At 35.1% G+C, this 15,455-nt stretch overlaps 1 protein-coding gene across 1 annotated transcript; it reads right to left on the reverse strand.

The window, feature by feature from the left end:
* Positions 1-274: 274 nt before the first annotated feature.
* On the reverse strand, positions 275-4,246 carry COMMD3 (COMM domain containing 3). Its single transcript, XM_007454168.1, has 8 exons — positions 4,079-4,246; positions 2,633-2,744; positions 2,463-2,526; positions 2,336-2,370; positions 1,915-1,975; positions 1,763-1,819; positions 1,611-1,670; positions 275-633 (listed from the first exon to the last, which is right to left on the reverse strand). Exons 1-8 carry the CDS (start codon positions 4,215-4,217, stop codon positions 574-576), a joined length of 588 nt encoding a protein of 195 aa, XP_007454230.1. The 5' UTR covers positions 4,218-4,246; the 3' UTR covers positions 275-573.
* Between the last annotated feature and the right edge of the window lie 11,209 nt (positions 4,247-15,455).

Raw genomic sequence — 15,455 nt, forward strand, 5'->3', positions numbered from 1 at the left:
GGGCCTCCGGAGCCCCACGGGCGAGGGTCGGGCTGCGGGCGAGCCCTCGGGCACAGGTAACGGGACGGGCCAGCTCCCGGCGCGGGGCGACCGCGCCCTTTCCCCACGTCCCGAAGCTGGGGTCTTCAGGCAACCCCGAAGATCGCATCCTTTCCCACTACGCTTAACTTTAATCCTGAGAAGAGGCGATCGTTAAAAGTTAACGCCAATCGTGTCTGCGTTTTCAAAGTAATAATTAAACTCAAATCCAAACAAACTCTCAGCACTCTTTAGTGGGAACAACTTATTTATTCAGAATATAATACTGTCTGCTTCCTTTTGGAAGACTTGGAAAAGATCAAATATGATCAGTGTACGAATAATACTAAAGATGATTCAAATACTTAGGCAGACTTTCAACCCTTTCACAAGTGTAAAAATAAAAGTGTCAAAATTGATGAGTGACAGAAATCCAAAAAAAAATTTTTTTCTCCTGAAAAGGAAGACATCCAGCTCGCAGAAACGATGGTTCGGCGGACGGCAAGGCGTTCCTGGTCTTCCTCTAGACCGGGGCAGATCGTTAACTTCCCCAAGTTACAACTGAGTTGCTCTTTCCAGGCTTTTCGAAGCATCTTTAAGTTTCCCTACTAAGTCCTGAAGATGTATATGATGGATCGTTTTTAGGATAAAAACACAAAGAAGTATCCAACTTTGAGAAAGATGCAAGAAAAGAGTCGGGGGACACTTTCTAAACAAGTTTAAAATTCACAAAGATTTTAAACGTTTGACAAACCACTATCAAAAGGTTTTCCTCTAAAATATGAGATATAAAAAAATTAAAAGAAGGTCAATAGAAGGTTTTCCTCTAAAATATCTCATCTTCAAATGGGCTGCTTGCCCTCAGATGTGAGATATAGTTTCTAACTGAATCCTCTGAACAGGCAAAGTATATCCAAATTAAAATTTCTCAAGTTATCTAACAAAGATTATGCTGTATTCACATCTTCTGAAAGTTTAAAGTTTGATTAATGGTTACATTAAAACGACTCTGCAGGAGATCCCTTTTGAAAAATTCAATCTCATCAAAATTTCAAGCAATGACCTTCATTTTTTTAAGTGGTAAGAAATAAATTCGTTGTCATGCCCATTAATCAATGTAGTTTTTAATTTCCCCAGTCTTACACTGGCAATATAAACAGTTTTAGAACTTTTGTATACTTGCTCCTTTATAAAAAGTCATTTACAACTACTGTTTAAAAATCATGTTTTGAGAGTTTAATTCAATTTCTGAAAGCAAAGAAGACATTTTCAAAGCCAAGCTCTTCCTTTTGCTTTGTCCTATTGGCTCACACTTATCACAAATAGAAGGAATTTACACTCAACACTACACAAGTTTATTTTAATTGGAGGGAACAGCAAATGCAGACCAATTCTCTGTTAGTAACATCGTAATTTCAAAAGTGAAGCCTACGTTAAAATATTGCTTTTGAAGCCCCCTCACCATTAAATCCTTAACCAACCTTAATTATCTACTGACAGATGGTTAATTTTCTTTTGAACTTTACATAGGCATAATTCTCAATTAAAAATCTGTAAAAAGATAGGCATATTCACAGATCCTAATACTGTACCTGTAATTGTTCCATGTTGCAACTAAAACTAATCTCTGGGTGGGATCGGGAATCAGTGTTCTAGGGAAGAAAAAAATGCTGTTCATTTAAATCAAGGAAATTTTAAATTTCATTACACATTTAATTTTTAGACAGGGCTTATGTATAAATACCTCTACATTTAAGGTCACCAAATATGCAGGTCTGTACATCTTATCAAGTTGATTGGTCTAAAACAACACAACACATTGATTTCAGTCTTTAACTCTTATTTTTTTTAAAAAGTTCCCTAAGTTCCCCTAGAGAACAGTTTGTTAAACTTTACCTTTATCTGATATTCCAAATGCCAAGAAACATCAGTTATATGAGGGAAAGATCTGCCTATACTGAAAGATAAAATGATAATTTTGTACATAATAGCTACAGGAAAACTTTTAGTATTTATCTTCACCAACAATGGTGTCTACCACCTCCCCACCACACACACTATTTTAATCCATTCTGAATTTAAAACATTGTTAAACTTTATTTTCAAGTTCTGAAGAGTAAAGAGCATTTAAAAAATTATCTCCATAAACTTTATCTTTAAAAACATTAGCTTAACTGCAATTGTTTCACTTGCCCTTTAGCCCCTTTTCTTTTGGTCTAGATCCCGTTTTTTTGTCCTGTTTTGTTTCACACCAACACTCTCCATTCATACCTGCAAGTAAAAAGTAGCTCAGCTTGACACCTTATAGAGGACCTACCTTCCCAGTAGGATTTCTAGGGAATTCCTATTATTCTGGGAGGAAAAAAAAGAAAGAAAATATGTCTTTGCAAACAGAGTAGAAGAAAAATAGTAATTGTTAATTTTTAAAAATTTAAGTAAGTAACCTGATATTCCGTGCAAAACAATTCTATTCTCTCGCTATCAAATTTACAGTCTTCTAGATAAGTGCTAAAGAAAAAAAAAAAGACTAAGTTTAGTCTCCATTTTAAAAACTGAAATTGGAATCATAAAGGTACTATTTGAAAACAAATGGATATTTAAATAAATCCTGTACCTTAGAGTTGATTTGTCAGCTCTTTGCTTTCCAGCCTCCAGTATGTAAGTTGCAGCTGCTGCATGACAATGTTTTAAAACCACTGGATCGATATGTTTCAAGTCTGGGTGATCTAAAATAAATTAATTGCCAGTGATGCCTGTGACAATAAATTCTTCATAGTCCTGTTTCTAAAAAGGTATTTTAATTTGGGTAAAGAACCCTCTCTAACAAGATAACAAGAATTCAACTATAAGGACTGGAAATTATAAGTAAATGAGATGTGCAACATGGTCAATGGCAAAACAATAAAGATCACACATCAATAATTATGCAATTACCTGGTCAAATTACCTTCTGTTACTTTACCTTAATGCTCTTATTTATTTTTTAAAAAACATAGTCCTAGAGTAAAATATACAGTGGTCACTCTAAAGATGTAGTAAATTCCGAGGAAAATAAGAAGATAAATATTTTATATGGTGTAAATTTAAGAATGAATAAACTTTCCTTCTAAAGATTAATTTTATGCTAACTGGCTCCATGGACATTAACACATGGAGGTGGGGGAGAGGGAACGAGTTCAGAATATAAAATCCAATTTTCAAAATATTTTCAGGTTTCGACAGCCATCCTTTCTTTCTTTCTTTTTTTTTTTTTTTGAGATTAACCAGGTGGCGGTTACTATTTTCGTTTAAAGAACTTCCACTTTCATACTTTTTGTACACGTGTTTAGCTCGTGAAACTACAGGAAAAAAATTTGAATTGTTGAGATATTTATATTTAAGAAAATCATGTAATAGCGATCTGTCTTAAAATATGCCTCCATCCATACTGACACCGCACTCCGCAATCACTGACCCGACCACTTATAAGAGACTCGCCTCCTGATAACTAGTGCAGAACAAAACATTATGCACCATATTTTAAGGGTCTAGGCGTGGAACCTGTGCAAAACATATTGAACTAGGGTGTTGGAATGATCAGAGGAACTTGAGGTATTCTCTAAGCTGAAAAATGTCAACACTATTTGACGTAGTAATTACTTTGGAAGCAGACCCTTTAAAACCTTCGTCAACCTAGCACTGAAAGCTTGAATTGCAGGGAGCTGCCCTGATGAAGTCCAAGTGTCAAACAGCCTTTGCCCCAGATCAGGCTGAAAACATTAGATGTTTAGGCCACAAACAATACTTGAACACCGGCTTTACAAAGGAACAAAGAGCCTGGGAGGGGAAATCAGGCCAGGAACGTGTAGCTGGCTGTGTGCAGGTGCCAACTGGGGAGAGAACAATGCTCAGGGTCCGGTGTGGGTTCTGGCAGAGCCACATCCCCACACTCCGTCCGGAGCGAAGGGCAAACCCCGGAGACTTCCTCTTCCCGGGGCTTTCCCCTTCTCGCTCCATCTCGCTCCTCTTCTCCGAGCGCCCCTCCACCCAGGCCGATCCAGCTCAGAGCCCAGCGGCTTACCTAACACGGCCTCGTCCGCCTGGGCGTCCAGCAGGCTCTGGAAAGCCGCCCGGAGGAGAAGCGTGAAGGCGTTGGAGTCGAAGGAGCCGGGATCGGCCAGCATCTGGAAGCCTTTCTGCACATACTCCGAGAGCTCCATTGTGAGCGCGCCGTGACCTTCGACACGCGCACCACGTGACACGCGCCGCGCGCTCAGCTGATGCGGCCGCGCGCGCACGCGGCTGGGGAGGCGGCGGCGGCGCGGGCTGCGGGCCTCCCAGCCCGTGGGCTCCCCGCCGGCCTCCCGGGCCGCGCCCCGGCCCGCGACCCCGGCCACCCGCCAGCCGCCGCAGCCGCCGTTTCCGTCCAGTCCTTCCTTCTGCGCCCACCGCTAGGGCCGCCGCGCCTTAGCGCGAGGGGCGGTCTGGGCGCTTTGTGGACGCGCTCGGCGCTTTCTCTGCTCTCGGCGCTCACCTAAGACTGTCACCGGCTCCTGCGGGGCCCGCGGGAGCGCTCCCGAAAGACCCCTCGGGAGGTGGTGACGGTGACGGGATCCCGGCCCCCACCGGCCCCGAGAACTACGCCTTCCCCGCTCCTCGCTCAGCGCGAAAGCCTGCGGGAAGCGCCAATCGGAGGCAACTGGTTGGTTTTTGGTTGGGGTTTTTTTTTTAACTCAACAGCTTAACCCCCAAGCACTGCCCTTCGGTGAATGAGACTGTAGACGTCTAATTATAATTCTTGCTTATTTTTCCTCTTTCATTGTCATTCCTGGAATACGGCAATTGATTCCTTCCTGCGTGGTGTGTGTGTGTGTGTGTGTATATACACATGTATACATATAGTGCGCGTGTATAGGTGCTGTACTTCGACAATTAAGGGATTAATACCTTATTCACGAACATATTGGACAGAATTATTAAAAAATTTTAGATGCAGCTACAAATAAACACCTTTAAAAAGCAAACTGATAAAAATTTTGTGGTACTGTGCTCACAGCATCTATGGGTCCTGTTTTAATTAGTCAAGCTATCATATTTTTATCAAATAGTTATCTTAGTAAAATGGCAAAACTAAAAACTATTTACTAAAAACTTAGTAAATAGTTAAGAATGGCAAAATCTTTATCAGAAGTGAATACCCATCATTTTAAAGGTTCAAATATTGTATAAAGTTTAACTTCCCCTTTATAGTTATACGAATTTGGAGAACAAGAGTGATTCTTAAAACAAAACAAAACAAAAAACTGCATCAAAGTAGATTATGCATTTTTTGATCAAAAGAATTTAAAAAGGAAACAAAGTGCAGTTCTTTCCGGGTGGAGGGGAGGAATAAAGAACAAGAAAGATGTTTTAGTCTTTCAAATAATGCCTCTTCACCATGAAACACTTTTTGAGGCATAATTTAGGTGTTTATTTGAAAAAAAAGTTTCTAATGAATACAGTCAACATTTAACCTTGCACCAATGCATAAAGAGCACCTGATTTCACAACAACAGGACGCAAATGGAATAATTTAGCATCAGTAAGGATTGAGTAACTACTCAGTTCTCCTTTGAAGGCTTTGAAAGGCATGTGAACTAGCTCTCCACTTCGGTGAGCATATAGGAGCAATGAAGGATTTAAAAGTCTCCCTAGAGTCTTTATGAAACAAACACCTATTAATCATGTTCATCTTTTCTTCCCATCTCTCATTTTCTTTCTAAACTCCTTGTTTCTCCTCAGTAGTAAAACGTCAGTTGAAAAATGTCCAGATATCTGATTTGCATAAGGGATATTTTACAGGGCAGAGTTGTGTAAAAGTTAAACGATATCAACAACACCCAAGCTCATTACATTTGTTACATATTTTATAACCTTGCATAATATTGATTGTTAATACTCTAATAGAATTTGTGTTGATAACTGTAATCATACTCAATTTAGTGTCAAAAAGGAAAGCAATAATGCTTGAGCATAGATTTTTAAATGCTGTTTTAAAAGAGGAAAATAATTCAATTAAATGTGAGTTCCTGGGTGTAAAAGTTAGGAAATTCACAAGAATTGTTTCTGTAATAGCTGTCATGTTACTCTCCTGGACATATGTAAGTCCTTTCTCTTACAAGGCATTTGTCATCTTCTACTTAAATGTGTTTATGTGTTAGGCCCAAGTGATGGGTATATTTCCAGCTCACACAAAAATTTTCACCATAATGTTTTCTGATACTAGAAAAACTGAATTTTTCTCCTGTAGCTACATTTATTTCAATTCCCTTTGAAGGAGGCACAGGATTAAGTATTTGTTTAAATGTAGATAATACATGTGTTTCTTTGACAAGTAAGCCATTGAAATACATTGAAGTGTAATTATTAAAAGGCATGATTACAAAGATCTAGACTCTGTTGCAGCAATAAAATCAATATATTCTATATTATTAGAAAAAATATGTATGAAAACATTCTGAAACTATGGGGGGAAAACTATTAAAAATTTTTGCTTTGATCACTGAAAACAGCATTGGAATTTTCACTAGACTTAAAACAATTCTGCAGCCTTAAAGCCAATCGACTAAATTTGCCCTGAAGAGCCTTTTAAAATAACAATTATGTGCAGCTGAAAACAGCAAAATAGATGTTCAGTGATCTTCGTGTTAATAATGTATTTTTCCTTTTAAACTGCAAATTTAAGATAGATAACGCTGCTAAATTTGTTTTTCTTTTTGAGAATGTACAAATTATTCAAAGGGTGAGAAAGTAGTTTTAAATGTTTTTAGAATGTTTTAAAATACATTGTATCCTTTGAGCTGGTTAGTTAATTTTTTCTTTTTTAGAAAACAATTTAATATTGGCCTCTGCACCATGAGTACAATTTAAATGTGCTGGGGCATTTACAGGACCTATGTGGTCAGCTTTTCCCAAAGGCCTCATTGGTACATTTGTTGGTTGCAAAAAACAATTTCTAGTATTCATTTTTTAGACTGTATAAGTACTTTTTCTTTTGTTCCGAGGAAGCTGAGGGAAAGTATTACATTAGATTGAAGAGTTCCTTGAATATCCATGGGGAGGAAAAAAAAAAGCCAATATGCTTAAATGCCCATGCATCCAAAAGTTTTTACTGGCATATATACTATGTTCTAGCGGGGTTCTGTTCTACACCTGCACATGAAATACCAGCTCATTTTCCAGAAAGAAGAAAGTTTAAAATGCTTAAATATTACTTAAACACAAGAAACATCTTCTCTCTGCCCCCTCATAGGGATTCTTTGGTGGTTAGTGATCTTAAAGCCTTGAGATAAATATTAATAAAAATAGAATTTATTATTTTAAAGCTACTTTAACCACAAATGGACAGTTGGGAGGAATGCTTAACTGAGTTACATACGGTATTTGAAAGTATAGGTCAAAACTATTTCAGTGAAGTTTATAAAATCTATACACATTCTTTTATTAAATATCTTAACTTGGCAAGGCATAGATTGGGTCTTGGAATTTGAATGGTCAAGTTTTTGCACATTTATGACTACAGAGTTTAGTTGTTTCAAATTGAGTCTTGTGTCACATGTTTTCAAAAGACCACATCAAGCATTCAGAGGGAACAACAAAGGTTTAATTTTCAAATTAAGCATTTAGTCCAATCTCTAATAATTTATAAGTGGTCATTGCTACAGTAATTAATATAGGCAAATACAACCTTTTCCCTCCCTTATTCATATAGCCTATCTTGTATATGAGGATTTTTAGATAAAACTCAAATTTATTTCAGTGGAGCTAGTGCCTTAATATGTGAGAGAAAGTGAAATGCTAGTCACATTAAAGAAGTTGGAACCATAGGAATGAAAATCAATGATACAGTGTTCTCTAAAATACTACAACATTCATGCTTATGGTTTTGCACAAGCGTTTTGAATTTTCCCCCCCAAACTTTTATTCAAGACATTTAGACTAATTAGCACAACTTCTATTTAAGTAATAGTTTCATCATTTAGTACTATTTTTTAAATTTCATTTTTCAGATAGTTGCGTCAGGAAAATATCAAATATAAACTTCAAAATGTGGTATAATGATAAATATTTCAAATCTAAGTTGTAACAGGTTAAATTATCACGCTACTAAGAAACTGAGTTTCTTAAAAAGATAAATATCAAAGCATTTCCTTTGAAATTAAGAAACTATAATTTTGTCAAACTTTGCAAATAGGAAATCCTATAGTCAAGATGTTTAAAAAGGAGAATACTCTTGAATTTTTAAAGTGAGATTTGGGAGCTATCATCAAGAGTGTCCTGCCTTGATTTTGTTAGCTACTTGAGTCAGAATGAAATAATTCTGTAATATTAAAAGGATGTACATAAGTATCAAATGATAATTTTTAATATTAAATCTTTGTATCTAAGCAGTCTATGGGTTTGAAAGGATTTTCTGCATATTGGAAAAGTCATGTCTGCTCTTCAGGGCTTCGTTTAGGAAGCTTGATCCCTTATTTTGAAGCCAAGCAACTAATGTCACATGGGAATATCTGAGTAGTACTGACTAAAATTGTGAAGTCTTCAGCTAGGAAGAAATGAAGAATCGGTTTCTTAAAAGGAAATGAAAATTTTAACATGCAGTTTGGCAAGAGATGAAGGCAAATTTTAATTTAAAGGTAAAGAAATTAGAAACAAGGAAGGCAATCATACTCCACAGTATATTTAATGAGAAAAGAACAGGTTGAATTGTGTGTCTTAGAATTTCTCTACATAGACAAGTAAAAACTATTTACTTTTAAGTTATTACAATGTACTTATCTTTTGTATGGATTATAAAAAGTAAGTTTACTCCTTAAGTCACCAGTGAAGTGATATGAAAATTAGGAGCTGGCCAACCATCCAATAAAGTCTGTCAAATAGAGAATTTAGATAATAAACACGATTTCCCCCTCAACAACAGGTTGGTTTTATTCTCTACTACACTTATAAAGATCACCGCTTCAATTTCCTACTTCATTGATCTGGGATCAGCCAGAATGACCCATGGGTTAGCTAGAAGAGAATGAAAGTGAAGCATGGACATGTTGAAACAAGTTTACTTTGATGAATATATCTGATTAATTCTTCCATATGCATGCAGACGTCCTTTAAACTGTTATTTTACATTTTTAGAGAGAGAGGGAGAGAGAGAGATTGAATATTTTTTGAAGGAAGGAAGGAAAGGAGGGAGGGAGGGAGGAAAGTTTTTCCCTTCCAGAGAAGAAATGTTACAGAAAACTTATTTACTGTTTATTTTCTCTGACACAGTCCATTACACCAAGATTCTCTTAGCTCCACTGAATTTAACTAAGCCTCACAGTCATGCTCAAAATGGACTAGAAGATCATCTGTCATGTCCAGAACCTAACCAGTTTTAACATGGCTTACATTTAGACTATAACAACAGAAAATATCTAAGAGATTCCCTTCCTTTTTGGTCCTGGTTTTGGAATCTATTCTAACACTGTATTTTCTTATACCTTAGAAACTGAAGTTTTGACCAGATCCATGAATTCCAACAACAACAACAACAAAAAGGAACAAATGGGCCTAGTCAATGGAATATTATTGTCTAAAGCCAACATTTTTTAAAAGTTTGTATTTTGAGAGCATGCTTTTTACATATTAAAATTTGAAATTTAAGTAATGTATAAGTATTCATATTTATTTTGTTTAAAGGAGTATAATTTTAAAAAAAGAGGAAACAAAAAATAAAAGGAGTATTTTATATACTAAACTCAGGTAACAATAATCTATACTTGCTTATAAAATGAAAGATTTGACCATCATTTATCAAATGAATTATTTCAGAAGAGAAGTTATATATATAAGAATGCATGATCTGAATTAAATACATTGCCAACACTAAAGAAACTAGACAAAATGTGCTTTTAACTCATTTAAAGTAAACATTTAAACCAAAATTAATATATTAAGAGAGATTACTTTGTAAAGAAAGGCTTAGGTGAAAGTTTTAATATTTTGAAACACATGATATTTTAAAATACTGGTTAAGAATTTAACATTTTAATTATGGTTGTTTTGAATGGTATTTTCAAGAGAATACATATTTTTATGTCCCTTGTCAAAATAAAACATAGACTTGAAACAATTTTATGCAAAGTTCAGTCTAACAATACTTTGAAAAAATCCTTAGAATAATTGTGTTCAATTCTCTCACATATTTTTTGCATATATAGAACTATTCAGAAAATACTTTATTAATTTATTTTTAATTAAAATATAATTGACTTACAATATTATATTAGTTTCAGGTGTACAGCATAGTGATTCGATATTTTTATACATTATAAAATGATCACCATGATAACTCTTGTTACCATCTGTCCCCATACAAAGTTATTACAATATTATTGACTATATTTCCTATGCTATACCTTACATCCTGGTGATTCGTTTATTTTATAACTGGCAGTTTGTATCTCTTAATCTCCCTCACTTGTTGCATTCATCCCTCTACACCCCCCTCGCCTCTGGTAAGAAAATAAATGGTTTATACATAACTGATTTTTACACCATGGTAAATGCTCAGAAAGTAATTTTATAGACTGTTGTGAAAACAAGTGCCTATGAAATAGATGAAAATTTCCATTTTTTTCTCCCTAAGTGTTTGATTATTTTCATTAAGGTTAAAACATAAATAACCACAGTTGTTCTAACTCTTTCAAGTGTAATTTTCAAAATTACATTCCTTTTTGTAAGCATTCTAATCTGTATTTTATGGAAAGGAATGGGGAGCAAGATTTATAAAATCATTTTAATGTCATAAAATACCAAGAAAATAATGACTGGCAACAGGGTGAAAGGGAGAGTTGTATTAATATGGACAATTTAGTCCATGTTATTAGAAACTTGGACTTGAGTTACTAGTATCTGGGTAATTACTCAACTTTTTATTTTGTGCTAAAGTAAATAGTCCTGGATCATTTGGAGCAACAGTATTCTAAATCAAAATTAATCAGATAATTGGCAACTTTTATTTGACTTGCAGTGCTCTATAAATTATAGACCGAGAAATGAGAAGAAATTTGGTAAAGGTTAATAATGTAGATGGTGATACATGGGCAAATGAGGCCTAAGGAAACTGAATTTTCATATGCTTTTCTTAAAATCTGAAGGTGACAGAAGATTTTTAATGAGGCCCAACTACAATATATAGGTGAGTAGTAGAGAGTTAAGAAAACTTGTTTTTGTTAAAAATAGTAATTGAATTAAAATATTTGTGAATTGAAAGGAAGAATTGTTTTATAAGACCAGTGGTATCAATAAAGAGATACATATTTTGTTTTATAAATTTCTATAGAGAATATTCACTCTACAAAGGACTCTTTCAACAGTGTAAAATGGAAATATTGATTTTACATTTGCCAATTATAATAGAAGGAAAATAATATTCTCCTATGTATGTTGTGGTTTTGAAGGTTGCCTTAATTTTGTAACAAGGTGGACATTAATAAAAATCTAAAGTACAGAGGCTTGTGAGATATTTTAACCAATGATTAATGTGTTTTTAGAAACCTAAAAGCATTTTCAAACTAATACTTTTTTATTCATTTAAATTTCATTTTGCTTTTATTCTGTTTCTAAAAGTTGCTCTGATCAATATTTGTCTGTTTGTAGAGACTATGACATTCTATGATGACTAATGTTCAAGTTGAGTCATAATGATAGTCTGTTATATTAAAATCAAGAGTGACTATAGGAAAATAGTCATTTTGCAAGCAAACATCCTGTCAAGTAATGGCCAGGGTAGCAGGGAGCATATGTCATAAAGTAACAGACTTAAACCTTTAGCTATGCCTTAAGTATCTGTCCATTGACATAAATGGCATAAAGACAATCTAATTGTGTTTGTCTTAAGCTTTTTTTCTTAGCTGCCCTTTATTTTATTAAAGTTTTAGGAAATAGTGTAAAGAGAAAGACTTGGTTAGATTTGAACACACTCGACATAATTCCTAAGATGATAAAGAAAAAAAAAAAACTTTCACTGAGATGTTATCAGAATCTCAGACATAGTTTTACATTATGCAAAAAGTTTAAATAATCATTTGATCATTCCAGCTAAATACAATAATTGAAGAGTAGATAATGCTACTTTGTGTATTAGAATAATATTGTGCCATTCTTTGAATGAAAATAGTTGTTACTCTTTTTTTTTTCCTTTAGGATATCTGAATAATTATATGAATAATATTTTGGAAATATAAGAATTTAAATGGAAAATTTAGGATTAGAATTTAACTCCAGTTTCAAGTGGAATGTCAGTTTTTCAAATAATATACTTGATTAGGATAAAAAGATTTATTGAAAAGGAATAAAAAAAATCTTTTGTGGAGTACTTATCCAGAGATATATTCTGGATAAATAGGGAGATTTTCATAACTCTGCTTTAAAAGTTTATTTTTATCTTAATTGTAAAGATCACTATAAAATTATATATATAAGTTACAATGCCTTCTTAAAGTATACTGAAGCTCATGGAATTTAAACCTTTATGGTTGTTACTTCTTTACTTTTTTTACTTTGCTGTCCTTAAAAAGAGTCCTTTTATTAGACGAGTACCAGGTACATGACAGAGAGTCAATAATATTTATTGAATGAATGAAGGCAGTACAGAACATGGAGTCAGAGAAAATTGGGTTCAAATTCCTTTCCTACCTGCTTCTAGTTCTTGACCTTATTTTCTCTTCTCATTTTTCTCAAATGTATGATGGAAGTAATAATGGCATCTCTTTCATATGGCTCTTGAAAAGCATTCAGAGCCTAAGTATGTGCAAAGCATTCAGAGCCCAGCCTTAGCATGTGCTCCATGCATGCAATTATAACCAAATAATGTGATTATGTAATTTTGAATTTGGTTTTCACTGGCATAGATTTTTTCCATTCAGATTTACAGCTGTTGTGCACATGATACAACCATCTGAGGACCCCAAGCACATAAGCCCCTACTTAGAAAATTAAATAAAAACCTTCTGGGCTGCCTAGCACTTCTTTACAGTGAGTCTGACAGAGCTCTCTTTTAATAGCAACCGTCATAAGATACCCTCAAAGACCTTGATGACAATAATTATCTTACCCTTTATCTCTTGGTCCCCCAGAAATCTCAGAATCCAGGCCAGTGTCCGTTATGGTCAGCCATCCTGTAAACACCTCCCTCTTATGAAGGCCTAGTGGGCCATTCCTTCTCTTCCCACTGGTTCTTACCCTAGTTTTTCTTAAACCATTTCCTTTGGTTAGCAACTCATTAGAAAGTATCCAGGATCAAAATCAAGACATCTTCATGTTTTCCTCTGGAACATCTCTTATTTATTTTTATCTTAACTGTAACGATCATTATAAAGTTATATAAGTTACACTGCCTTCATAAAGTATATCAAAACTCATGGGGTCTAAACCTTCCTGGTTGTTACAGCAACTGTCAGTGAGTTGCTGTCTCATCCTCTAGTTAGAGTAATGCATAACTTGTGGTCCTTTGGGCTCTGCTTGGAACATCTTTGCAACACCACATGCTTCATAAGGCATTGAGAAGATAAAGTATACTTAAAACAATAAGGAAGGACTTCCCTGGTGGCACAGTGGTTAAGAATCCGCCTGCCAATGCAGGGGACACCGGTTCTATCCCTGGTCTGGGAAGATCCCACATGCCGCGGAGCAACTAAGCCTGTGAGCCACAACAACTGAGCCTGTGCTCTAGAGCCCGCGAGTCACAACTATTGAAGCCCCCGCACCTAGAGCCCGTGCTCTGCAACGAGAAGCCGCTGCAATGAGAAGCCCGCACACCGCAAGGAAGAGTAGGCCCCACTTGCCGCAACTAGAGAAAGCCCACGAGCAGCAAAGATAGACCCAATGCAGCCATAAATAAATAAATAAATAAATATATTAAAAAAGAAAAAAAGAACCCTTACCTACCGTGGAATGGAGAACACACAGTTTAGAATATGGAGGTTTAAACTCGACAATTCCGAAGTGTTGAACAATTCAATGGGTTTTGGCAAATGTATGCAGTCATGTAACCACACCACACTGAAGAAGCAGAGCATTGCCATGATCCCAAGTTTTCCATCTTCCCCTTTGCAGTCATTATACTTGCCCCACCCTTGATCCCAGGCAACCATTGATTTACTTTGTCTCACTATAGTTTTGTCTTTTCTGGAATGTCTCACAAATAGAATCATTCAGTTTGCAGTTTTTGCATCTGTCTTCTCTTACCAGGTATAATATTTTTGGATTCACCTATGTTGATGCATGTATCAGTAGATCATTCCTTCTTATTGTCGAATAGTATTCCATTGTATGGATATACCAGAGTTTGTTTATTCATTCACCAGTTGGTGGACATTTAGATTGTTTCTAGTTTTTGGAGATTATGAATAAAGACATTTTAACAAGTGTGTAGTAGTATATTACTGTGGTTTTAATTTGCATTTCCCTAATGTCTAATGATATTAAGCATCTTATCATGTGCTATCTGCCATCTGTATACCTTTATTAGTGAAGTGTGAATTCAAATCTTTTGCCCATTTTTTATAGGGTTATTTTCTTATTGAGTTTTGAGAGTTCTTTATATATTCTGTATACATGTCCTTAATCAGATATGTTTTTACAAATATTTCTGTGTGTATTTTATGTATTGTCTTTTCATTTTCTTAAGAGTGTCTTTCAAAGACCAGAAGATTTAATTTTTGGTTAAGTCCCACTTTTTTCTTTTATGGATTGTACTTTTGGTGTTGTGGCTAAGAAACCTTTCCTTAACCAAGGTCACAAAGCTTTTTCATCTAGGTTTTCTTCTAGAAGTTTCACAGTTTTAGATGTCACATTTAGGAGTTTGTGATCCATTTTGAGTCAATTTTTATATATTGTGTGATATATGAATTAAGTTGGGGTTTTCTTGCATGTGGATATTCAATTATTTTGTCCCATTTGTTGAAAAACTATCCGGTCTTCATTGAATTACCTTTCCACTTTTGTCAAAATTCAGTTGACTATATATATGTGGGTCAATTTCTGTATTTTCTGACACATTGATCTGTGTGTCTATCCTTTTGCCAATACTGACACAGTATTAATTACTGTAGCTTTATGTAAGTCTTAAAAGCAGGTAGTGTGAGTCTTCCAACTTTTTTTTTTTAAAAAATTGTTTTGGCAGTTCTATTTTGTTTGCTTTCTCCACATAAATTTGAGAATCTGCTTGTTGACTTCTACAGAAAGGACTGCTGGGATTTTGGTTGGGATCACATTGAACGTGTAGATCAACTTAGAGAAGAATTGATAATATTGAGTTTTCCAATCCATGATAATGGTATGTCTCTACTTTTATATATATGTCTTCTTTGATTTCTCTCATCAGTGCTTCATAGTTGAGCATGCAGATTTTGTACATATTTTGTTAGATTAATGCC

Source organism: Lipotes vexillifer, unplaced genomic scaffold (genome assembly GCF_000442215.2).
Source record: "Lipotes vexillifer unplaced genomic scaffold, Lipotes_vexillifer_v1.1 scaffold316, whole genome shotgun sequence".
Classification (NCBI taxonomy): domain Eukaryota; kingdom Metazoa; phylum Chordata; class Mammalia; order Artiodactyla; family Lipotidae; genus Lipotes; species Lipotes vexillifer.

Bases quoted from the DNA above. Each gene is read 5' to 3' on its own strand.
- COMMD3 (XM_007454168.1), bottom strand. From the start codon at position 4,217: ATGGAGCTCTCGGAGTATGTGCAGAAAGGCTTCCAGATGCTGGCCGAT. The intron at 1,671-1,762 runs GTATTTATACAT...TTTCTTCCCTAG, and splicing joins TGGTGACCTTAAATGTAGAG to AACACTGATTCCCGATCCCA. The intron at 634-1,610 runs GTACAGTATTAG...ATACATCTTCAG, and splicing joins GCAACATGGAACAATTACAG to GACTTAGTAGGGAAACTTAA.